Below are 25982 nucleotides of genomic sequence, written 5' to 3'. Positions count from 1 at the left end.
TTTTTTAAACAGTTTTTGATGCATAGTGCAATATATTTGCCACGTGTATGAAACATGAAAGATTCATGATTAGAGGAAGGGAAAAAGTAATTTGCCTTTTGGAAAAAAGTAATTTACATAGGTCAAATGGGTCACCTTTAGCAGTTAAATTGGTTGCTTCAGATTACTACAAGTGAATTCTAATTGGATCTCTGGTTCCTTTCTCTCAGGGGGATTTATTGTATCATGACGGTGGGTGTTGTTATAGAGAATGACAACTTTCTTTTTCCTCAGACCAGTCAAAAGTGAATGCATGTGACTTTTCCATCCTCCATCTTGACAATCCTGTCTTTAGATCTCTTTCTGTGCCCACTTGAATGTGAATATTGATTCATGGTGGCATAGTGGTTAGCACTATTGCCTCACAGCGCCAGGGACCCGGGTTCGAATCCGGCCTCGGGCGACTGTCTGTGTGGAGTTTGCACATTCTCCCCGTGTTTGTGTGGGTTTCCTCCGGGTGCTCCGGTTTCCTCCCACAGTCCAAAGATGTGTGAGTTAGGTTAATTGGCCATGATAAAAAAAAAAAATTGGCCCTTAGTGTTAGGGGGATTAAATACGTGGGGTTACGGGGATAGGGTGGGATATGTGTTGGTGTAGGGGTTATGGGGATCGGGTGGGATATGTGTCGGTGCAGGCTTGATGGGCCGAAATGGCCTCTATCTGCACTGTGGGGTTTCTGTGATTCTGTGATTGCCTCTTCAGACCTGAGCCTCCTACTCCCATTTTTTTCCTTTTCAGTCATTTTCAGTGTTTTGTTCATTTTCTATCCCCACCTCCATTTAAAGTGCATTGGGATGTTTTGATGTTAAAGGCACTACAAATTCTTGTTGACAGATTTTTGTGGGAAAATATTTCTTTAGGAACACAGAAATATCCTATTAGGTGTAGTGGCTCCGGAACCATTGGCTATTGCACATGGTGGTAATTTTGTGAGGATTTTGCTCGCATATGGGTTATGGGTACATGCATAAGGCTGTATTACAGCACTTTGGAGCACAACAAGCTGTGATACTGCACTGCATGATACTTCAGTCTTATATAAATTTAGTTGGTATTTCCCATAGATATTTCAGCATGACACACAGTGGTATTTTTTGAAAATGTGAGATAAATCATCTGTTATTAAAATCAGCGATGTAAGAAAACTACTAGGCACTTGGTCTAAGTATTAAACAAGGCTTTAATCAACTGTTTTTCAACATGGAGATCTAGTTGTGTCCTACACTAGTTCCTGCTAATGAATGTCCTGAGCAAGCTGGGCCCATGCCCGAGTATTTATACTCTCCCTGGACAGCGCCACCAGCAGGCCGCCCAGTATCATTTCATAAGTCATTTCCACATGAATGACAAGATTCATGTCAATCAGTAAGAGATTTGCACTTTATAGCCATGTAGCCTCATGCTTCATTACAAATTCTATCCAGAAAAGACACTTTTTAAAAATTCATTGATGGGATGTGGGCGTTGCTGGCTAGGCCTGCATTTAGTGCCCATCCCTAATTGCCCTTGAGAAGATGGTGGTGAGCCGCCTTCTTGAACCGCTGCAGTCCATATGGTGTAGGTACGCCCACAATGCTGTTAGGAAGGGAGTTCCAGGATTTTGGCCCAGCGACAGTGAAGGAACGGCGATACAGGTCCAAGTCAGGATGGTGTGTGGCTTGGAGGGGAACTTGTAGGTGGTGATGTTCCCATGCATCTGCTGCCCTTGTCCTTCTAAGTGGTAGAGGTCGCGGGTTTGGAAGGTGCTGTTGAAGGAGCTTTGGCGAGTTGCTGCAGTGCATCTTGTAGATGGTACACACTGCAGCCACAGTGCGCCGGTTGTGGAGGGAGTGAATGTTGAAGGTGGTGGATGGAGTGCCAATCAAGCGGGCTGCTTTATCCTGAATGGTGTCGAGCTTCTTGAGTGTTGTTGGAGCTGCACTCATCCAGGCAAGTGGAGAGTATTCCATCACACTCCTGACTTGTGCCTTGTAGATAGTGGAAAGGCTTTGGGGAGTCAGGAGGTGAGACACTCGCCGCAGAATTGCCAGCCTCTGACCTGCTCTTGTAGCCACAGTATTTATATGGCTGGTCCAGTTCAGTTTCTGATCAATGGTAACCCCCAGGATGTTGATAGTGGGGGATTCAGCGATGGTAATGCCATTGACTGTCAAGGGGAGCTGGTTAGAGTCTCGTTTGTTGGAGATGGTCATTGCCTGGCACTTGTGTGGTGTGAATGTTATTTGCCACTTGTCAGCCCAAGTCTGAATTTTGTCCAGGTCTTGCTGCATATGGACACGGACTGCGTCAGTATCTGACGAGTCTCGAATGGTGCTGAACAGTGTGCAATCATCAGCGAACATCCCCACTTCTGACCTTATGATGGAGGGAAGGTCATTGATGAAACAGCTGAAGATGGTTGGGCCTAGGACACTGCCCTGAGGAACTCCTGCAGTGATGTCATGTGATTGAGATGAATGACCTCCAACAACCACAGCCAACTTCCTTTGTGCTAGGTATGATTCCAACCAATGGAGAGTTTTCCCCTTGAGCCCCATTGACTTCAGTTTTGCTAGGGCTCTTTGATGCCACACTTGATCAAATGCTGCCTTGATGTCAAGGGCAGTCACTCTCACCTCACCTCTTTTGTCCATGTTTGGACCAAGGCTGTAATGAGGTCAGGAGCTGAGTGGCCCTGGCGGAACCCAAACTGGGCGTCAGTTAGCAGGTTATTGCTGAGTAAGTGCCGCTTGATAGCACTGTCAACGACACCTTCCATCACTTTGCTGATGATTGAGAGTAGACTAATGGGACGGTAATTGGCCGGGTCGGATTTGTCCTGCTTTTTGTAGACAGGACATACTTGGGCAATTTTCCACATTGCCGGGTAGATGCCAGTGTTGTAGCTGTACTGGAACAGCTTGGCTAGGGGCGCAGCTAGTTCTGGAGCACAAGTCTTCAGTACTATTGCCGGAATGTTGTCAGGGTCCATAGCCTTTGCAGTATCCAGTGTCTTTAGCTGCTTCTTGACATCACGTGGAGTGAATTGAATGGGCTGAAGACTGGCATCTGTGATGCTGGGGACCTCAGGAGGAGGCCGAGATGGATCATCCACTTGGCACTTCTGGCTGAAGATAGTTGCAAATGCTTCAGCCTTGTCTTTTGCACTCACGTGCTGGGCTCCACCATCATTGAGGATGGGGATATTTTTGGAGCCTCCTCCTCCTGTTAACTGTTTAATTGTCCACCACCACTCACGATTGGATGTGGCAGGACTGCAGAGTTTTGATTTGATCCGATGGTTGTGAGATCGCTTAGCTCTGTCTATCGCATGTTGCTTCCGTTGTTTGGCATGCAAGTAGTCCTGTGTTGTAGCCTCACCAGGTTGACACCTCATTTTGTGGTATGCCTGGTGCTGTTCCCGGCATGCTCTCCTGCACTCTTCGTTAAACCAGGGTTGATCTCCCGGCTTGATGGTAATGGTAGAGTGAGGGATATGCCGGACCATGAGGTTACAGATTGTGGTTGAATACAATTCTGCTGCTGCTGATGGCCCACAGTGCCTCATGGATGCCCAGTTTTGAGTTGCCAGATCTGTTCGAAATCTGTCCCATTTAGCACGGTGGTAGTGCCACACAACACGGTGGAGGGTATCCTCAACATGAAGACGGGACTTCGTCTCCACAAGGACTGTGCAGTGGTCACTTCCACCAATGCTGTCATGGACAGATGCATCTGCAACAGGTAGATTGGTGAGGATGAGATCAAGTAGGTTTTTCCCTCTTGTTGGTTCCCTCACCACCTGTCGCAGGCCCAGACTGGCAGCTATGTCCTTTAGGACTCGGCCAGCTCGGTCAGTTGTGGTGCTACTGAGCCACTCTTGGTGATGGACATTGAAGTCCCCCACCCAGAGGACATTTTGTGCCCTTGCTACTCTCAGTGCTTCTTCCAATTGGTGTTCAACATGAAGGAGTACTGATTCATCAGCTGAGGGAGGGCGGTAGGTGGTAATTAGCAGGAGGTTTCCTTGCCCATGTTTGACTTGATGCCATGAGACCTCATGGGGTCCTGAGTCAATGTTGATGACTCCCAGGGCTACTCCCTCCCGACTGTATACCACGGTGCCACCACCTCTGGTGGGTCTGTCATGCCGGTGGGACAGGACATACCCAGGGATGGTGATGGTGGTGTCTGGGACATTGGTTGTAAGGTATGATTCGGTAATTATGACTATGTCAGGCTGTTGCTTGACTAGTCTGTGGGACAGCTCTCCCAATTTTGGCACAAGCCCCCAGATGTTGGTTTCTAGTAAAACAAAGTAGATGTCATTCAGCTTTTTGAGAATACAACTTGTCTGAAAAAATGATTTCCTGGAAACTTATAACAATGAATATTACAAACTGCTGTTGCAAAAATGATTGGCCTGAAATTTCCTCCAACGAGCAACCCGGAAGTTAGACCCGAAAATGCGTCTGTCTCTGCACCCATTCTGCCGATGTCAAGTTATGTTCAAATTTCCTGCGAATCTTTTTATTTCTCATCTACATCCCTGATTTTAATCACTCCACCATTGGTGGCAGTGCTTTCAGCTGCCTTGGCCCTAAGCTCTGGAATTCCCTCCCTAAACCTCTCTACCTCTCTCCTCCTTCAAGATGCTTCTTGAAACCTACCTCTTTGAACAAGCTTTTGGTGATCTGTCCTGATAACTCCTTCTGTGGCTCGGTGTCATAAATATTCTTATTGATATCACTCTTGTTAAGCACCTTGGGATGTTTTGCTACATTAAAGGTGCTATATAAATGCACGCTGTTGTTGTTGTTGTACATGCTACTCACCAGTGACATTGTGATGTAAGATTCCACATGTATGCTGATGACAACACCACCTTTCTCGACCCCCTCCATTGCATTTGTGTTGTCGGACTGCTTGTCCAACATCCATTCCTGGATGAACCCTAATGTCTGCCAATTAAATATTGGGAAGACCAAAGCCATTGATTCAATGAAATCACTAGATCAGGAAAGATGAGCACACCGCCTCCTTCTCCCCATCTCCTTACCAGGACTGATCAAGGCGCCTGAACCATCAGGACCCTGAAGATTAGCTTGATGACCTCCTATGGCTGTCATTATACCTGATCTGCTCAAGTATGGTGGGGTTGCAAAGGGGTCTCATGAACCCCCTGTTTGAAGGGGGTAGTCCTTATTCCTGAGCAGGCATTCTTGAACATCCCTACCAGGTTGGAAAAGTGGGGGGTGGGTGGGTAGTTGACTGCCGCAAGATGAATGAATCATGATATCTGCCTGGGAACTGGGCATATACTTATATGATGCATTTGGTGCGATCACATACAAGCTGCACATTGATGGAATGAAACCCCTTGTGGTTCATGAAAGCTCCTGGCTGGTCCTGAGGTGCACTGACGGCAACTTGAGTACAGTCAATGATGTCCTGCTCTCAGGAGTAAGCCATTTCTGTGAACCCCAAAGCTCTCTTATTTTGACTGCTGTCATCAACGGAAAGGATATGTATTGACAGACCCTGGGAAATAGTGCATTGCTCACTTGTTTGATGCACCTGTGGGTAGACGACAGCAAAATCCTTGAGATGCCCCCAGTAGCAACCTGGAAGGATCCTGAGGGGTAGACGTTCAGGGCAATGATAACCATCACTGCCACTGGCATGGCATGGACCCCTGGTCCCGAAGATGGCACGTCTTGCTGCAGAGGTCAGCAACTACCTGCCTGGACAAGCACAGCCTCCTCTGCTGCTGCTTCTCAGACAAAGGTGATGCTTGGCGTGTAGATCCTTTTGGGTGCGTAAGGCCTTCTGCGAGCAGGCCCCCTCACCTACAGCCTTCTGAGTAGTCCAACTACCATTCCCCATGCATGTTGAGGGCTGTGCTGTTGCTTCCTCCTCTTGAGCACCATCCTAAGGTTTTGAGTTTCTTAAGGGTGAGCGACCATACACTTGTAAAAATGGAGGCCAAAGTATCAGAAATGAGCAATTTGTAATGTGCCAGATCACTCGGAATCAAACAAGCTCAGTTACACTCAGATGCAACTGATCTGAGTGCCTACAGTTCATGTTGACTTTACATCCTGCAACCTATTCAATCTTCAGACAATCCCACCAGGTTTCTTCTAATGACTGGCCAATGGGCGGGACTTCCCTCTTCTCTGTTAAAATTGCATTGGGGTCCTAATTACATCATAGGACCCCAGGATAACATACCAATCATGAGGCTCTGGGATCCTCGATCGACTTGAATGTCATTGAAGATAAAATAGCAGCAGGCAGGAACGGAGCGACCCGGGGCCGGTATATCGACTTGCCTGATTTTAATCCCTCCTGCGCACCGCTCCTGCCTAGCAGGGAGGATGGTGGGGGTGAGGGGAGGTGGGGTTAAAATTGACCCTTATATATCCAAAATTAAAATCAATAAACAGCCCATCATATATTAAGTGCAGTGAAAAGAATTTTATGAATGTTCACAGCAAAACTAGTCATTTAAAGTCAAAGACCGCTCACAACTGGCCATGAATATAAATCTTTTCCTCCACCCAGTGTTGACTAAGGATTATTTTGCATTGGCGGCAGTTTACCAACATGCAAAAGATACTCAAGATAGTGAGCAGTTCACACCCAGATTTTCTAAACAATACTTTTCTCCAACATCTATTATACATAGCTTATGAACAATACTGTTCAGCTTACTGGTATAAAACCAGTAACTAAAGTTCTCTTCCATCTTGTAAGATGCATTAGTGAGGGAGTCAATTTGGACAAATTTATCTAAGTAGAAGCAGAATAAAGGAAAAATATTTATAGTAGAATATTAATGTTTTGCTGATATTGTTGTCATGGGAGCGGAACGTTTGCATACTTTCTCCTATTCAAACAGTGTATCTTTTACAAAATTGACTCTTGGAATAAGGAAAGGAAAACATTGAATGTCTGCTCTGAGTAAGAGTTGGCATGATACTTCATTGTTCCAAAAGGAAATCTCAAGCATCTCTTGCTGGGGTATGGTTTCACAGATCCTGGCAGCCCACTGAAATACCATTCAAGCAGCCGCTCTTCATGCATCACAGTTAATCCTGATCTTGCCCTCATCAAATATCTATACCTACTCATTTTTTAGCAAGGGTCACTCGGCAGTGAATGGGAACAGGAACTGATTTCAACCATCATATTCCAGGGACTAATTATAATGCAACAACTGCTGCTCTGGCTTAGATTCGCTAACTCCATACAGCCCAGGGACAACATTTGGGATTTTCCTAATTAGCTGAGGTTAGTGCCACATCACACAACGCACGTATCAATTGAGCGATCAGGAGAGCCCAATTGATTTATTTTTAAATGTGGAAGAGCAACGGCAGCTGATCAAACAAATTCCAAATTTGAAAATAGTACCGTGTAATGTTATAATCAGTGTTCATATAATGTCATGTCAGCAGCTGCTACAATATTTAACGCTTATATAGGGCTAACACTTTGCATTTGTACAGTCAGGCAGATGATCTACTCCTAGTCCTCGGCCAGTGGTGATGTATGGCCAGTTGCTTAAAGATGCAGAAGCATGGTCTAAGTTGACACCCCCTCCCTCTGTCCTTGCCAGGAAGTGCTTGGCATGTGCTCTGTGCTTCTGTACAATTATATGGCTGATAACAGAAGTTCATGGTGTGGGGAATAGCTGGCAAAAGTCTACTTTCTGCTACTGTTTGATACAGTGTTCTGAAGCTCCAACATGTTGCTCTGCTGAACTATTCCACCAAGTTCAGAACGGTGCTTCAGGAGTTATAAGGTAATAGTTCAGGACTCTGTGAAAATAGTACAATAATGGAGATTAAGATTTGATTAAATTAATTAATCTTGTTATAACATAATTACAGCAGGTAATTATTATTAATAAATTATTTGTAATTAATGGCAAGGAAATTGAGTCTCGTATATACCATTAATTTATAATTACTGCACTTGTATTGCATCCTTAAAGGAAAAGGCAAGCCTAGAGAAGTACTTTCAGAACAAAGTACTCCCCATCTGTATTTAAAAAAAAAAGGTGAGGTTCTTCCTTCCCTTGGAGACTCAACAGGAGACCCAACATTTTGAGATGCTCTTCACATTGTTGCTAATTGTATGGTGCAGCTAAGCTGTTAAATTCAGATCTGTAGTATTAGAAGTGACATTCTATAGCAGCACTGCCAGGGTTATCACACACCTCAGACACAGGTTACATTACTTGTGAAAGCCCCTATTAATTCACCTTTCATTCTCTCCATTTTTACAATTACGCTTCAGCTGTGCTGAGTAAAGAGGACTCTTCCTTGGATGATGGAGCTAATTTATTTCTTCAACTTCCTCATAGTTTGGTATAACTATATATTCATTTTTTCAAATGAAAGCTGGGGGGGGGGGGGGGGAAGAAGATTAGCTATGAATTTTCCTAAGTGTTATGTAGAACCTATAGCCTAGCACAACTTTCCTCTTTGAAGACACACACAAACAGGTGCTACAAATGATTCAAAGTCTCTTGTGTGTTGCAGTGAAGTGGTGTATTGTGTTTCAAATACAATAGGATGCTTGTTAGTGAACCATTAAGACATAATCAAGATAAGTAAACCTTGGCTCAGTAAAACAGAATGAAACACAGTATACTAATGCTGAATGACATTGCATGGTTTACGAAGAATTGAGCATTTTTTGAAACTATAAGGGGGAGAAATTGAGTCGCGCCCCCTTTGGGGCGCTAACTTCGCCGGGGCACTACTTTTAGCAGCCCGGAAAAATTAGTGCCCCCACGGCCGAAATTGAGTGCTAGCGTCACGCCGCGGTATTGCAGGCCTTCCTCCCCTTCTTAAAGGGGAGAGGCCTTGCACAGCGCGACCTGGGGCCCAGCTGGGCCACCGGGGATCGGAGTACCGGCAAGAGCCCAGCACTCAAGAGAAGTGCCGGGCTCATGGAGCGCAGCCGGCACTCCGCGGGTGGGCGGGTCAGGAGCGGAGGCAGGTGCTGGCAGGCGGCCAGCAACAAAAATGGCCGCCCGGCACCTCACCTTTAAATAGCGCCGCCCTGGCAGTAGGTAGGCCCTCCTGACCCCATCGGACATAGGCCTAGAAATTCGGTGGCGCCCCATTTGGGGCGCCAGTCTCGCCTGGGCGCCGGAAGTACCGCCCGGAAGGAGCCGCGAGCGCCAGCCAGAAATTCAGTTTCAGCGCCCCAAACGGAAGCGGGGCGCTGCTCGATGCGCCCCGCATCCCTCTTGGGGCGCTGCAACTGAAAATCGCAGCGCAACGTGCTGCAGCGCCACATGCTGTGGCACGGCACGCTGCGGTACTGCAGGCCTTCCTCCCCTTCTTAAAGGGGAGGGGCCTGCTGCAGCGCGATCAGAGATCGCGAGTGCCGGCAAAAGAGCCCGGCACCGAGGAGAAGTGCCGGGCTCTTGGGACACAGCCGGCACAACGCCGGGGGGGGGGGGGGGTTAGGCCAGGGACGGGAACGCAGAGAGGTGCTGGCAGGCAGCCAACAACAAAGATGGCCGCCCCGCACCTCCTTTTAATTTGCGCCTCTACTGCCTCAGGTAGGCCCCCCTGAACCGGTCGCAAATTGCAGGTAGTTAACAGGCAGTTTTTAGCCTAATCCCTATTTTTATTACTAAATGTGTGGGATTCCCGACGGCTCCAAACCACGCCAAGTTAGCGAGGCAGGCTGTCTGGCTGAAGGACTTGGAGGGTTCGAGATGTCCGGTGTTCAGGTGAGTGCTGGGTGCATGAGTGAAGAGGTGAGTGTGTTTGGTCTGTGTAAAGTGTTTAAAGAAGTTTTACTTACCTTTACAGCCTTCCTTCCTTCAGGTCTCGGGAGTCCCTCATCTCACCGGCACAGAAAGCAGAATGGCCACGAGCTGTCAAAAGTTGCAGCATTCAGCTCTCTGTTCTGGAGTGATCTCTAAGTCAGCCTGAGAGGAAGGAATTAACTTAGTGTACAGATTGTCAGTGTTTGACAGCTTCAAAGAGCTCTTGACAGATGAAATGTCAATCTGTGACGTCACCTGTTGCCGGGTGGCCCTTAATTGGCCTGCTGAGCCCGCTGGGCGGGCTCAACAAGGTCAATCAAGTGAAAATCGCGTGGGTTGGCCACAACTCGATGGAGGTGGGACTGCATCCCCAAAGGTTGTAGTCCCGCCTCCTACACGCCTCCAGAATGAAAATCCAGCCCAATGTGGCTGGAGAGACAAGACCTTCACGTTTCTACCTAAGTCCTCCCCTCTCACTGGCTTTCCCTCAATTTGTTGAGCTCTATTACTGTGCATACCAACTGTAATTGTGGAGTCCAGCTAGAACGCAGTATGCTCATTTTGCTTTCAAAGTTATCTCAGAAAAAGTTGGATTCTAGTTACTTATCAGTTATCTTATAAAAAGTTGAATCTGGAAATATTCCAGTTATTTTTCACTGTTCCTAAAAATGGTTTCCCCAGGAGTTTTCATTTTCAGTAATTTTCTGCTAGAACTGGCAAGACTTACAAACAAGAAAGTAGCTTTTCAACTGGCTGTCCAGGTGTTAAACTAGAGTATAATAGAAGAGAGTATTGATGGGTGAGTGCCATTCACTATGACACTTTTTTTTTTCTGGTGGCCGTATTGTGAAATGGATGAAGCAATTATTCAAGATACAAAGTTATTTTTTAAAGTAAATTCCCAATGTTTAGTTCAATATTTATCCATATTCTGATGCCAGTTGCCTTTGACTTTACTGGTAATAGCTGTTGCTGCACAGTGACACACTGATAGAACAAACATTTCTTTCAGTGCACAGCTGAAACATAATATTACATTATTGTACGGAACAGTGACTGAAGGTCTTACTGGATGGTACACACATTCTCCTATTGTAGATTTCAAATTCTCCCTCCCTGCGATCAAATTTTGGAAAATAATCTCACTGATTTTTGTTTTTCCCTTCTGTGACAGAATTTTTTAGCTCACTCATTGAGAAGATGCAAGCACAGGAAATCTTGAGGAGTCTGCGGCTACTGGAACTAGATGAATTCAGCCAGTTTTTTCGTACCCTTCCTCCACCAACACTGGTGGGAATTGCTTCATTCGCAGCTATTGTAGCATACTGGCTAGCTACCAGACCCAAAGCCCTGAAGCCACCCTGTGACCTTTCACTACAGTCAGTGGAAATTGAGGTAAGTCCTGTCCAAGTCAGTATGGCACCAATAAAACAGATAATATGGCACTAACTTGGCTTAATTAGATTGTGACCTAAAGTAATAGCTTTATGCCTACTTATCACTATGGGGTGAGAATAAAATTGAATTTTGATGCACACGTTTGACTCCATCTTACCCCTTGCACAGCACTGCAATGGCTTTAAACAAAGTCACAAACAATAGTCCTTATGATTGGTGACCATGGTGCATAATCCCTCCTCGTTCTCTTCAACCTCTCTGCAGCCAGCAACATGGTTAATCACACCATCATTCTTCAATGTTTATTCTCTGTTGTCCAGCTTGCTTGGTATCATTCTCACCTATCCAATTGTAGCCAGAGCATGTATAGAAATAGGTTATCTCCCCACCCCTGCACCGTCAGCTTGGAAGTCCTCCAAAGATTCATCTTTGGCCCCCTCTTCCTCCTCATCTATATGCTGCCCCTAGGCGACACACAGAGTCAGCTTCCACATGTATGATGGTGGCACCCTGCTCTACCTCTCCAATACTTTTCTCAACCTCTTCACTGCTTATGTATTATCAGACTGCTTGTCTGGCATCCATTCTTCCAGCTAAACATGGAGAAGACTTGAAGGTACCATCATAGGCCCCCAGCAAAAACTCTGTACCCTTGCCACTGACTCCATCCTTCTCTCTGGCCAGTCTCAGGCTGCATTAGACTTCTCAAAACTTCACTGTCCTGCTTAACCCTGAGCTGAGTTTCGGACTCCATATCCTTTCCATCAAAAAGAACAGTTACTTCCACCTCCATAACATCAACCATCACCACCCCATTTCACTCCATCTGTCTCTGAAACTCTTGCGCGTGCCTTTGTCACTCCCAGACTCGATTAATCCAGTGCTTTCCTGGTTCACCTCCCATCTTCCTCCATAAACTTCATTTTATTTAAAACTCCATTGCCCATCCTATCCTGTACCAAGTTCTGCTCACTCTTCATCCTTGTCCTTGTTGACCTACTTTGGCTTCTGGTATTTTAATGCCTTCAGTTCAAAATTCTCATCCTGTGTTTAAATTCCTTCATGGCCTTGCCCCTCCCTATATCTGTAACCTCCTCCAGTCCTACATCACCCGGTACCCCCAAACTCTCTATTCCTCTTGCACTGGCCTCTTGCATATCCACCTGTACTCCTCCATTGACAGCTGTGCTTTCAACCATTTAGGCCCCACACTCTGAAATTCCTTCCCTAAACCATTCCACCTCCCTCTCCTTGCTAAAGACCTTAAAACACTCCTCTCTGACCAGGTTTCGGTCATTCCCTCTTCATCTTTTCTTCTTTCGATCAGTGTCAGTTTTTCCTTATGCTTTTATGAAACACGTTGGGACATTTTTCTGTTATATAAACACAAGTTGTGTGCATGAGGCCTCAGAGTCAATCATTGGCATCTTTTGCTTCCTTCCTCTGCTGTACTTATCATAGAATCATAGAATGATACAGCACAGAATAAAGTCATTTAGCCCATCGTGCATGTGCCAGCTCTTTGGTAGAGCTATCCAAATAATCCCACTCCCCTATTCTTTCCCGATAGCCCTGTAATTTTTTCCCTTTCAAGTATTTATCCAATTCTCTTTTGAATGTTACAATTGAATCTGCTTCCACCACCCTTTCAGACAGTGCATTCCAGATGACAACAACTCGCTGTGTAAAAAAGGTTTTCTCATGTCGCCCCTGGTTCTTTTGCAATCACCTTAAATCTGTGTTCGCTGGTTACTGACCCTTCTGCTACTGGAAACAGTTTCTCCTTATTTACTCTATCAAACCCATTCATGATTTTGAACTCCTCTATCAAATCTCTTCTTAACATTCTCTGCTCTAAGGAGAACAACCCCAGCTTCTACAGTCTCTCCACATAACTTATCTTTGTAAATGCTGTGATGGGGCAGCAAAAGATTTCTGTGGACGTATAAGCCAAATATCTCCATTCTGTACTGATCTTTGTGATCCAAAAGGATTTGTGATAATAAAGCATCAATATGCCTCAAGCAGGACTTCTTGGCAGTTGAGTTGCTAATCAGTTGATTCAGTTGCTAAAAATCTATGACGTTAATGATTTTTTTCCCAGAAGTCTTTACCATTTTTTTTCTTTTGTTAATCTCAGAGCTACTTTCTGATTCCCTTCCCTTCCCTGTGTCCTTATGACATATGTTAGTTGCAGTTCAGAGAACAAAATGGTTGAAGGCCAGTTTGAAACAAGATGCTGCAAAATGTGTGAAAATGTCTTGTGAATGATTTTACTCTCTCTTCCTTCCTCCCAATGGGGAAGCACTTAGGTTCTGCTCTGCATTTCCCACAAAATGAGAAAAATAAGGTCAGGATTTCAGCATGTGGAGGATCATAGATATGCGCAAACCCACATCTAACCACTCTGTGGTACCATATATTGATGATCCAATCAATGTTCTGCACTGCATTGCTTTAGTTTTATACCATTTTGAATTTAATTCAATAGAAGGTGCACAAATGCTTTTGGAATTATATTAGGGTTGCCAGTGTCAGTCAGGATAGCCTGTGATAAACTAGGCTACGTGTGCCATACAAGAACAAGTGTTCAGAAGGTCATCTGATTCATTACTCATTGTATCTGACTAGGGACAGCACAGAAGTCAATTAAACCAGCTAGGTGGAGGTTTTGAGCCATAATTTTTTTTTAACAAATTGATTAAAATTACTTCGTTTCATTTTAAAATTTATTAGGGCAGTTTGTGCTTCTCTTGTCTTATTCAAATGAAAAACAGCCACAGAAAATCTGAGTAATTATTTGATAAATAAGCATTTTTATGTAATCTTAAAAAGAATATATATCGGCCCAGAAATTCTAATCGGGGGCTTCCCGCGGGTGTAAGCCCCCGACCTGCACTTACCTAGCGCGCCGGCCGTTGTGCTGTGGGCCCGCGTGGGATTCCAATCCTGGACCTGCTCCAGCTGCCGGCGCGCAGTGCTTGCGTACCCCAGGGGCGCAGTTAGTTCGATGTGTCCCCTGGGATCACGTGGGCTGTGGAGAGCCAATCGGAGCAGGGAATGCTCCATTCATAAGTTTGACAGGAAGAGCTGTCAAAACTTATAAATACTACGGGCCCCAAAACATCACCATATCTTCAAATACATTTTTTTTTAATCACATTTTTTAAATAAACTATAAATTACATGAAATAACTTTTAAACAATAATTTAAATTTTTGAAAAAAATAATTTTATTTTCTAACGGGGCTAAAAATAAACTTACCTTGCTTTAAAGTATTTAAAAATAATAAACCTGTGGAAAAAATGTTTTAATTTTAATTAATTCACCACTTACCTTGTAAAAAGCAGGCCTCATGCCGGCTTTTTAAATGTGTAAATTCTGGAGACTTACCCTCCCGGGAAAACCTGTTTATAAAAAAAAACGCAAGTTCGATGCGCACGCGCAGCCTCTCCCGCACACGTGTTCGACCTCTGAACCCCTGCTTTCAGGGGAACGGAAGTGCCGGTTTCCCATGCATGCGCAGTGCATGCAGGAAACCAGCACTTCCATTGGGCCTACGGGTGAGTACCCTGTGCGTACTCACCCGTGGAGACACGAATTTCTGGGCCAATAGCTGTGATGTTCACATAGCTATTTCCTGTCCTATTTTAATGCATAACAGATCATAGAATGCTTACAGCACGGAAGAAGGTAATTCGGCCCGTCGAGCCCATGCCAGCTCTCTGCAAGAACACTTCAGCTAGTCCAACCCCCACCCCCCCCCCCCCACCCTTTCACCGCAGCCCTGCAAATTTCTATCCCTCAGATACATATCCAACTCCCTTTTGAAAGCCGTGATTGAATCTGCCCCCACCACCCTTTCAGGCATTGCATTCCAGATCTTTACCACCCAGTTTTTCTTACGCCGCCTTTGGTTCTTTCCCAATCACCTTAAATCTGTGTCCTCTGGTTTTCGACCCTTCTGCCAATGGGAACAGTTTCCCTCGATCTACTCTGTCCAGACCCCTCATGATTTTGAACACTTCTATCAAATCTCCTTTCAATCTTCTCTGCTCCAAGGAGAACAACCCCAGCTTCTCCAGCCTATCCACGTAACCGAAGTCCCTCATCCCTGGAATCATTCTCCTAAATCTTTTCTGCGCCCTCTCTAAGGCCTTCACATCCTTCCTAAAGTGTGGTGCCCAGAATTGGACACAGTACTCCAGTTGGGCCCGAACTAGTGTTTTATACAGGTTCATCATAATTTCCATACTTTTGTACTCTATGACATAAGAAAACTACTAGGCACTTGGTCTAAGCGTTAAACAATGCTTTAATCAACTGTTTTACAACATGGAGGTCTAGTTGTGTCCTTCACTAGTTCCTGTTAAGAATGTCCTGCGCAAGCTGGGCCCGTGCCCCAGTATTTATACTCTCCCTGGACAGTGCCACCCGCAGGCCACTCAATTGATTCATGTCACTCTATACCACTATTTATGAAGCCCAGGATCCCGTATGCTTTTTTAACTGCTTTCTCAACCTGCCCTGCCACCTTCAACGATTTGCGCACACATACTCCCAGGTTTCTCTGTTCGTGCACCCACTTCAGGATTGTACCATTTAGTTTATATGTCCTCTCCTCATTCTTTCTACCAAAATGTATCACTTCACACTTTTCTGCATTAAATTTCATCTGCCACGTGTCCGCCCATTTCACCAGCCTGTCTTCCTGAGGTCTATCACTCTCCTCCTCACTGTTCACTATATTTCCAAGTTTTGTGTCATCTGCAAATTTTGAAATTGTGCCCTGTACTCCCATGTCCAAGTCATTAATATATATCAAGAAAAGTAGTGGTTCTAGAACCGACCCCCTGGGGAATACCACCGTATACCTTCCTCCAGTCCGAAAAACAACCATTCACCACTACTCTCTGTATCCTATCACTTAGTCAATTCCGTATCCATGCTGCCACTGTCCCATTTATTCAATGAGCTTCAATGTTGCTGGCAAGCCTATTATGTGGCACTTTGTCGAACGCCTTTTGGAAATCCATGTACACTACATCAACTGCATTACCCTCATCAACCCTCTCTGTTACCTCATCAAAAAACTCAATCAAGTTAGTTAAACACAATTTGCCTTTAACAAATCTGTGTTGGCTTTCCTTAATTAATCCACACTTGTCCAAGTGACTGTTAATTTTGTCCCTGATTACTGTTTCTAAAATCTTCCCCACTACCGAGGTCAAACTGACTGGCCTGTAGTTGCTGGATTTAACTTTACACCTTTTTTGAACAATGGTGTAACATTTGCAATTCTCCAGTCCTCTGGCACCACCCCCCCCCCGTATCTAAGGAGGATTGGAATATTATGGCCAGCACCTCCGCGATTTCCTCCCTCAATTCCCTCAGCATCCTAGGAAGCATCACATCCACTCCTGGTGATTTATCTACTTTAGGTACAGCCAGCCTTTCTAATACCTCCTTTATCAATTTTTATCCTATCAAGTATCTCCACTACCTCCTCCTTTACTATGTCTATGGCAGCATCCTCTTCCTTGGTGAAGTCAGATACAAAGTACTCATTTAGTACCTCAGCCATACCCTCTGCCTCCATGCATAGGTCTCCTTTTTGGTCCCTAATCAGCCCCACCCCTCCTCTTACTACCCTTTTACTATTTATATGCCTTTAGAAGACTTTTGGATTACCTTTTTTTGTTGGCAGCCATTCTATTCTCATAACCTCCCTTTGTCCCTCTTATTTTCTTTTTTACTTCTCCTCTGACCTTTCTATATATAGCCTGATTCACAGATGTATTTGCAACCTGACATCTGTCATATGCGCTCTTTTTCTGCTTCATCATATTCTCTATCTCTTTCATCATCCTGGGAGCTCTGACTTTAGTTGCCCTGTCTTTCCTCCTAGTGAGAATGTACCTCAACTGTGCCTGAACTATTTCCTCTTTAAAGGCAGCCCATTGTTCCATTACAGTTTTGCCTGCCAATCTTTGATTCCAGTTTACCCAGGCCAGATCCATTCTTATCCCACTGAAATTGGCCTTCCCCCAGTTAAACATTTTTACTCTCGATTGCTCCCTGTCCTTTTCCATAGCTAATCTAAACCTTATGATACTATGATCACTGTTCCCTAAATGTTCACCTACTGACACTTGCTCCACTTGAGATCCAATAGTTCCAAAAATATTCTCAGCAAATACAATTTGCATCCTATGAGTGGGTTAACTGATAATTCAAAAGTGTCATAGTTAGTCGGGTGATATGAATGTTAAAGCATACAATACACAGGCCCAGATTTTGCGTTCAGCAGTGAAGTGATGGCACTCACCACTGACCTCGAAGAAAGTTGCCCACGAACTTTTAGCGGGCTGTGTCGTCGATTTCATCTTTCCCAACAATAATTTAATTCTGGCACCATCTATAGGGGGTCTCTGGGGTCCATCAAGCAGGCTAAGCAGCCAATCATGTTGAAGAATTCTCACCGTTGGCAAACCAGGAAGTAAAAAGCAGGTTTTATCATTCACTCTTTAATATTTTTACAGAAAGCAAAATAAACGTTCAACATATACATGGGATTAAGGTAGAAACTGAAATATCATAAACTTAAAAAAAAAAAAAAAAATCACTTTATTATTTTAAAAATCTAAGGAATTTTCATCATGGAATGTAGGGAATGAGACTCCACAACATAAAATTAGTTTTTCAGGACCAGAGATGTTGTTCAGCAATAATTATGGATAGTACACTATTAAAAAATCAGTTACACCTCATTCAACAAGGCTTAACTTTTTCAATGGTATTTACAGCGAGAATAGTGTATAAAAAATAGAATTTCATGTCAATTCAGTGATTTCTATCTGCGAGGACTGCAACAGCGCACCCTGTGGAGGAGCAGGGTATCACTGACAGCAGCTTCAGGATTTCCATGTTTAACTGCGCATGTGCAGACTCCAGCAGTTGCTGTCAGTTTCAGAGTAATGACAGCAAACGCTGAGAGTTTCGACGTCATTACAACCGCAAATTCTGGGCTACCGTGTATTCTTCTTCTGCTAAGTTGGAGCTGTACCCTTTCAAGGCCCTTTAACTTTTGTAAAGTGAATCCCTGCTCTGGTCAACTAGTGTTTAATTGTTGCTGGTCAGGGAACTTTGCATCTTGCAAAGTGCTTGCCAGTTTCAAGCTGTAGCTCAGAAGCGATCAGCATTTTAAGATTGCAAAATACTGCAGATGTTGGAAATCCGAAATAACAACAGAAAATGCTGGAAAAACTCAGCAGGTCAGGCAACATCCGTGGAGAGAAATTTGAGGTGACGTTTCGGGATTTGTAACAGTGCAATATTAGCACATGATATTCAACATAACATTAACATTATATATAATATATCTGGGAAAATATAGTTTTAAGAGCTATTTGTTCTTTTATTGTCAAATGGTATATCCAGTTGATGAGTAAGCAATATCAGCTTGCAGCCAGGAAAGATGCAAGCATAATGCAACCTTTTTCAAAATTTATGTATTTATACTTTTTCATGAATTTTTGTCCTCATTTATAATAAGGGATATCGGTGTTGGAAAAGTTGAACACTTTTCCACTTTCATACCCAGCGCTGGTATTGAGCACTCCCAGATCATTCACAAGCCAGACACAAAGTAAATGTCCTTTTACTCTGCCTGAACAATGTTCATTAACCTCCAGCTGTTTAAAGAAAGAAAGACTTACATTTATATAGCACCTTTCACGACCACCGGACATCTCAAAGCACTTTACAGCCAATGAAGTACTTTTTTGGAGTGTAGTCACTCTTGTAATGTGGGAAACGTGGTAGCCAATTTGCGCACACCAAGCTCCCACAAATAGCAATGAGATAATGACCAGATAATCTGTTTTTGTTATGTTGATTGAGGGATAAATATTGGCCAGGGCACCGGGGATAACTCCCCTGCTCTTCTTCAAAATAGTGCCAAGGGATCTTTTACCTCCACCTGAGAGAGCAGACAATTCTTTAGAGATTGTAACTGTGCAGCTGTGCTCTGTGTTATGTAGAAGTTGCAAATTGTTGAATGGTGAGAGTTTTCATTCTTGCATTATCAGGGTCTTTGTGGTCCCCAGTCATTTTTGTCTATTATTCCAGTCTATAACATGAACTCAGCATTTATAGGAGTGATCCGCCAATATATCCCAATCCACACACAGCCCTCTTGTGTTTGAAGTGTGGTAATTTTCCCTTATCCACCACACATTCAATCTCAATGGAAAAAAATACAGACTAGCACAAAGTACACAAACGGCAACAATAAAGTAGACAGCCTTAACTACCATGAAGGACTTGGAGGGTAAGAGTGAGAGAATGAGAAAGAGAAAAGGGGAAAATGGGAAATGAGGTAGGGAGAGGAAATGGAAAGATGGAATGAGGGACAGACAAAAGGGGGATGAGAGACAAAAGAAGAGGATTAAGATAGACTTAAACCTAACTTTCTTTAAAGAGATACATTTAGTTTATGCTAGGACAGCATTTTCATCTGGTGCTAGTGGCTTTACATTCCAAAAAATCCATTCCTGGTAAATCAATGAAGAACATTGGCAGCACGGTGGCATAGTGGTTAGCACTGTTGCCTCACAGCGCCAGGGACCTGGGTTCGAATCCGGCATCGGGCGACTGTCTGTGTGGAGTTTGCACATTCTCCCCGTGTTTGCGTGGGTTTCCTCTGGGTGCTCCGGTTTCCTCCCACAGTCCAAAGATGTGCGGGTTAGGTTGATTGGCTATGATAAATTGACCCTTAGTGTTAGGGGGATTAAATACATGGGGTTACGGGGATAGGGTGGGATATGTGTTGGTGTAGGGGTTACGGGGATCGGGTGGGATATGTGTCGGTGCAGGCTCGATGGGCTGAAATGGCCTCTATCTGCACTGTGGGGTTTCTGTGATTCTGTGAACATCCACTTGCTCAAGTAGGAAATGCTTTCAGATAAGAACATAGAAAATGTATTTTGGAGCAGTGTGCTGCATATGCGCCAGCCATCAGCTTTTTAAGTTGTCATCAGGTTTGCAACCCATAGCTTTGCTTGTCAGTATTTTAGAAGAAAAATCAGCTTTATCCAGAGGTTGTCAGCATCAACAATTCCTTTTAAACGTGGGACTGGAGCATATCAGAATCAGATGGGTTGGAAGGCAGGATTACAATTAAGGTCACATTTACTTCCAACACCAGATTTTTGATTGGTCACCTTGGAGGACAAGACCTGATTTCTGATTGGGTGTGTCTTGTCTCCCAAGGGGACCATCAGTTTATCTGGAATGTATAATTAGATCCTGCCTACCTAAGTAATCAAGGACTTTGCAAAGTGTAATTTGAGCCATTCTGGCTGCCAGGCTCCAGACAGAACAGAGCTCACACAGAACAGAGAGGGCTCACCCTCGCAGGTTAAGACCTTCTCCCACCCCCCCGCAAGTTCCTGACCTTCCCCCGCAAGTTCCTGACCTTCCCCCCCCCCCCCCCCGCAAGTTCCTGACCTCCCCCACCCCCCCCCAAGTTCCTGACCATCTTCCCCCCCCCCCCCTGCAAATTCCTGACCTTCCCCCCCCCCCCCCCCCAAGTTCCTGACCTTCTCCCCCACCCCCCCCAAGTTCCTGACCTTCTCCCCCCTGCAAATTCCTGACCTTCTCCCCTGCCCCAGGTTCCTGACCATCTCCCCCCAACAAATTTCTGACCTCGCCCCCATAGATGGGGCATTGTGTGTGGGTCATGGATTGTTAACCGGTTTACTGGGTATGAAGTGAATAGTGACAGTGTCATGACTTCTGGATTTCGTCCAGTCCAATGATCTCACTTGCCACACACACACACCGAGCTTTCCGTGAAATCCGTCAGGTCTAGGGGGAGGAGAGGGAGCACATGGTGTGGGTGTAAAGGGGGGGGGTTGGAAGAACGTGACCCATCTTATCATCTGGATTACGTTCTTGGTCTCATTTACCCTCCCCCCCCCCCCCCCCCCCCCTTTAGACCTGGATCACGTTCCCCCATCCCCACTGTGCTCTCCGTGCTCTTTACCCCCCCTACTGAGTTCCTGACTTTCTATCTCTCCAATTTCCTGACCTCCTCCTCTCCCCTCCACTCCGATCCTCTCTCTTCCGCCCCTCCGATTCCCTTTCTCTCTTTTCCCCCCCCCCCCCCTCCAATCCCCTCTCTCTACCCCCTCCGATTCCCTCTCCTTTCGATCCTCTCTCTTCCCGTCCACCCCACCAACGGATCCCCTGACCTTCTCCTTATGGAGCTGAGGAAAGTGTGGCCCACGGTGTGGGCCAGAACTGTTGGACACTGTGCATGCACAGCTTCGGTAAACAGCGCGCATGTGCAGAAGGCCACAAAGATGTTTGTGTAAGATAATCACAGTGTACAATTAATCAGATACGACTTTCTCCCATTGTTTGTTGCGCAAAAACATGAGGCAGAAAATCTTTAAGTAAGCTGCTGGTTTCTGAGAGTGGCAGTTATAGATGTGTTTACTTAGTGTTTATCCGCAAAGAAGTTATATATAACAAATAAGCTGCCAAAATGCAACTTTTAAAACCTTTTTCATCTCCTTTGCTAAACTTTTTAGAGTATGCCTTGCTGTTGTCTTTTATGATGAAGACTGGTTGCAGCTTTTTTGAGATAAGGACTGGGATTTTGCTCACCTCGGCGGATCTGGTGCAGGTGATGTCGGTGGCGGGTCACAGCCCCGCTGCTGGCTCCATCCCGCTGCCTAAAATGAAATTACATTGATGGGACTTGTTAAGCCTGCCCAGCGCGTTTCCCGATCCAATTAGAGGAAGCGGATCTGGTGAAGTCATTCATAACACGTCATCAGCCAGTTTCCCTAAAGGGACCATGGCCAACTTTCTTTTGACAATTGTGCTGTCAGTGTTCTACAGCATTGAGGTGCTGCAAACACTGACAATGACTGCACAGAGGCAAAGGCTGCACCCAGGTGGGAAAGTGGAATTGAGGTCGATGATCAGCCATAATCTTATTGAATGGTGGAGCAGGCTCGAGGGGCCATATGGCCTACTCCTGCTCTTACTTCTTAGGACTCCCTCCATATGCTTATGGAGAGAGTCACAGCATGCAGGAAGGTCCTCTTCCCTTCCCATGGGCGGAAGAGACCTCCCCAGGAGATCAACACAGCCTGGTTGCATATTGCAAAGGGGATCTCAAGCAGGGATGTCATCAGTATGACCTGGGTGAATTGGCGCAAACCTTTCAATGATCTCATTAGATCACCAAACATTAGTGCAAAGCCACACACACTTTCATCCTGCTGTGCCTCTCATCACATCCCCATTACTCTGCCTTCCTTACCCTACTCCTGCACATCCTTATTCACACCAGCTTACCTTGCACCTCCACCCATCCCTTTCTCTCTATCTACATTATCACATCCCCATCTCACTAGCCACCTCTCACGCTCACCCTCATCCTAGTGCAATCATACCAAGTAACAACACGCAAGGGTAGCCATTTGGGTGTTTTATCCAATGTTCATGTAAAGTTTTTGTTAATGTGCTGTCAAACATTGAAACCTTTTTTCAACACTTTGCATTTTTGGACAGATTTCTGTGCACCTTTGGAACTGGCTTATTGAGTTGTAGTGAATGGTGAGACATAGAAACATAGAAGATAGGAGCAGGAGTAGGCCATTCGGCCCCTCCAAATTCAGTACCCTGTCCCTGCCTTCTCTCCATATCCCTTGATCCCTTTAAGAAATATATCTAACTCCTTCTTGAATATATTTAATGAATTGGCCTCTACTGCCTTCTGTGGTAGAGAATTCCACAGGTTCACCACTCTCTGGGTGAAGAAATTCCTCCTCATCTCAGTCCTAAATGGTTTACCCCTTATCCTTAGACTGTGACCCCTGGTTCTGGACTCCCCGGCCATTGGGAACATCCTTCCTGCATCCAGTCTATCTAGTACTCTTAGTATTTTATAAGTTTCAATGAGATCCCCTCTCATTCTTCTAAACTCCAGCGAGTATAAGCCCAATCGACTCAATCTCTCCTCATACATCATTCCTGCCATCCCAGGTATCAGCCTGGTGAATCTTCGCTGAACTCCCTCCATGGCAAGAACATCCTTCCTCAGATAAGGCGACCAAAACTGCACACAATACTCCAGGTGTGGTCACACCAAGACCCTGTACAACTGCATCAAGACATCCTTGTTCCTGTACTCGAACCCTCTCGCTATGAAGGCCAACATACCATTTGCCTTCTTAACCGCCTGCTGCACCTGCATGCTTACCTTCAGCGACTGGTGCACAAGGACACCCAGGTCTCGTTGCACTTCCACTTCTCCCAATCTATTGCCATTCAGATAATAATCTGCCTTCCTGTTTTTGACACCAAAGTGGATAACCTCGCATTTATCCACATTATATTGCATCTGCCATGCTTCTGCCCAATCACCCAACCTATCCAAATCATACTGGAGTTTCTCGGCATCCTCCTTACAGCACACACTCCCACCCAGCTTTGTGTCGTCTGAAAACTTGGAGATATTACATCCAATTCCCTCATCTAGATCATTAATATATATTGTGAATAGCTGGGGTCCCAGGACCGATCCCTGCGGTACCCCACTAGTCACTGCCCGCCACTTGGAAAAAGACCCGTTTATTCCAACTCTTTGCTTTCTGTCTGCCAACCAGTTCTCTATCCAAGTCAATACCTTGCCCCCAATCCCATGTGCCTTAACTTTACACGCTAATCTCTTATGCGGGACCTTATCGAAAGCCTTCTGAAAGTCCAATTACACCAAATCCACTGGTTCTCCCTTATCAATTTTACCAGTTACATCCTCAAAAAATTCCAGTAGATTAGTCGAGCACGATTTACCTTTTGTAAATCCATGTTGACTTTGTCCGATCCTGTCACTGTTTTCCAAGTGCTCTGCTATTACATCTTTTATAATAGACTTTTATAATAGACTCTAGCATTTTCCCCACTACCGATGTCAGGCTTAATTCCCCATTTTCTCTCTTACCCCACTATTCAAAAAAGGTGGTACATTAGCTACCCTCCAATCCATGGGTACAGTTCCAGAATCTATCGAATTTTGGAAGATGACCAGCAATGCATCTACTATTTCTAGGGCCACTTCCTTAAGTACCCTAGGATGTAGATTATCAGGCCCTGGGGATTTATCGGCCTTCAATCCCATCAATTTCCCTAACACCATTTCCCTACAAATACAGATTTCTTTCAGTTCCTCCCTCTCATTAGACCCTATGTTCCCCGACATCTCTGGGAGGTAAGTTGTGTCCTCCTTTGTGAAGACAGAACCAAAGTATCTATTTAATTGGTCTGCCATTTCTTTGTTCCTCATTATAAATTCCCCTGATTCTGACTGCAAGGGACCTATGCTTGACTTCACCAATCTTTTTCTCATCACATATCTATAAAAGCTTTTACAGTAAGTTTTTTTGTTCCCTGAAAGCTTACTCTCATACTCTATTTTCCCCCTCTTAATTAATCCCTTTGTCCTTCATTGCTGAATCTTAAACTGCTCCCAATCCTCAGGTTTACTGCTTTTTCTGGCCAATTTATATGTCCTCTCCTTGGATCTTATGCTATCCCTAATTTCCCTTGTTAGCCACGGTTGAGTCACCTTTTTTTGTTTTATTTTTATGCCAATCTGGGATGAACAGATTCTGTAGTTCATTCATGCGATCTTTGAATGTTTGCCATTGCCTATCCTCCATCAACCCTTTGAGTGACATTCCCCAATCAATCCTACCCAACTCTCGCCTCATACCATCGTAGTTTCCTTTATTTAAATTCATGACCCTAGCCTCTGAGTCAACTACTTCACTTTCCATCTTAATGAAGAATTCTATCATATTATGATCGCTCTGACCCAAGGGGCCGTAACGGTACCCCCCACAATGGTGGTGAGTGTGACATTGTAGGGATGCTTTATGGCGTTGGTGTGGGGTGGTGCCAACCTGGCACATCATGCGGCAGCCAGGGTGTACAGCGGCAAGTGAAGTAAATCTGCCCATGGTGAGGCCATTGCTGCCCGGGAGGCCAGGAATGTGCTCTGGTGCTGATGCCCTCTGTCCTGTGCAGCATCAGGTGATTGTGGAGAAGATAGGTGGTGTTGTTGGGGCTGATCGTGGTCGGATTCTGAGGACCAAGGTGAGACAGTATAAAGGGCATCCATTTTGATGGAATAGATGGCAGGTGAAGTAGAGATGACAGAAGCATTCTGTCAATGGTGAGAGAGTTCTTCCAATGAGGTGAGAGTGGATGAAGAGTGGAAAGTGGAAAGCCTGCAGAATCTGTGCTGGAAATGGACTGAGAAACAGCTTGTAGTTGAGGAAAGTGATAATCTGTCAGGTGGGAGCTTTTACTGTACATCTGAAGCTGTCAAGTAATCAGCTGGAGCAATGGCTACTTAACTCCCTCCTCCGGTTGACAGCCGTGATCCCCAAACACCGTGGTTCCCGTGGCCATGAAGTTAAAGTTAAAAAGTAAGTTAAAAAAGCTTGTTATGGGTCTGTTAAGTACATTATAATGAGTTTAATTGGGTCACCTGCCGCTGCCTGTCTAGTATGCTCAGCGCTGACAGACCCGACATTGGGAAAGGTGTGTTGCGGCGGGTTGACAGTGGATTCCGGACCTGCTGTCAAAAAAAAAAAAAAAAAAAAAAAAAAAAAAACAAAAAAAACGTTTTCCCACACGACCCACTACTGATCCTGCCCTCTGACACCCTGGAAAATTCTGGCC

At 45.0% G+C, this 25982-nt stretch overlaps 1 protein-coding gene across 3 annotated transcripts in view; it reads left to right on the top strand.

The window, feature by feature from the left end:
* LOC147114101 (long-chain-fatty-acid--CoA ligase 6-like) overlaps positions 1–25982 on the top strand; it is a 194532-nt gene that overhangs the window by 87091 nt on the left and 81459 nt on the right. For all 3 annotated transcript variants that reach the window (XM_085995720.1, XM_085995721.1, XM_085995722.1), the window contains exon 2: positions 10992–11212. In XM_085995720.1, coding sequence (XP_085851846.1) covers positions 10992–11212 — 221 coding nt within the window. The remainder of the gene's footprint in view (positions 1–10991; positions 11213–25982) is intronic.

Source organism: Somniosus microcephalus, chromosome 8 (genome assembly GCF_052327205.1).
Source record: "Somniosus microcephalus isolate GS21.2 chromosome 8, FLI_Smic_1.0, whole genome shotgun sequence".
Classification (NCBI taxonomy): Eukaryota; Metazoa; Chordata; class Chondrichthyes; order Squaliformes; family Somniosidae; genus Somniosus; species Somniosus microcephalus.
Note: the sequence above shows the minus strand (reverse complement) of the source record. Positions and strands in the feature narration are given on the sequence as shown.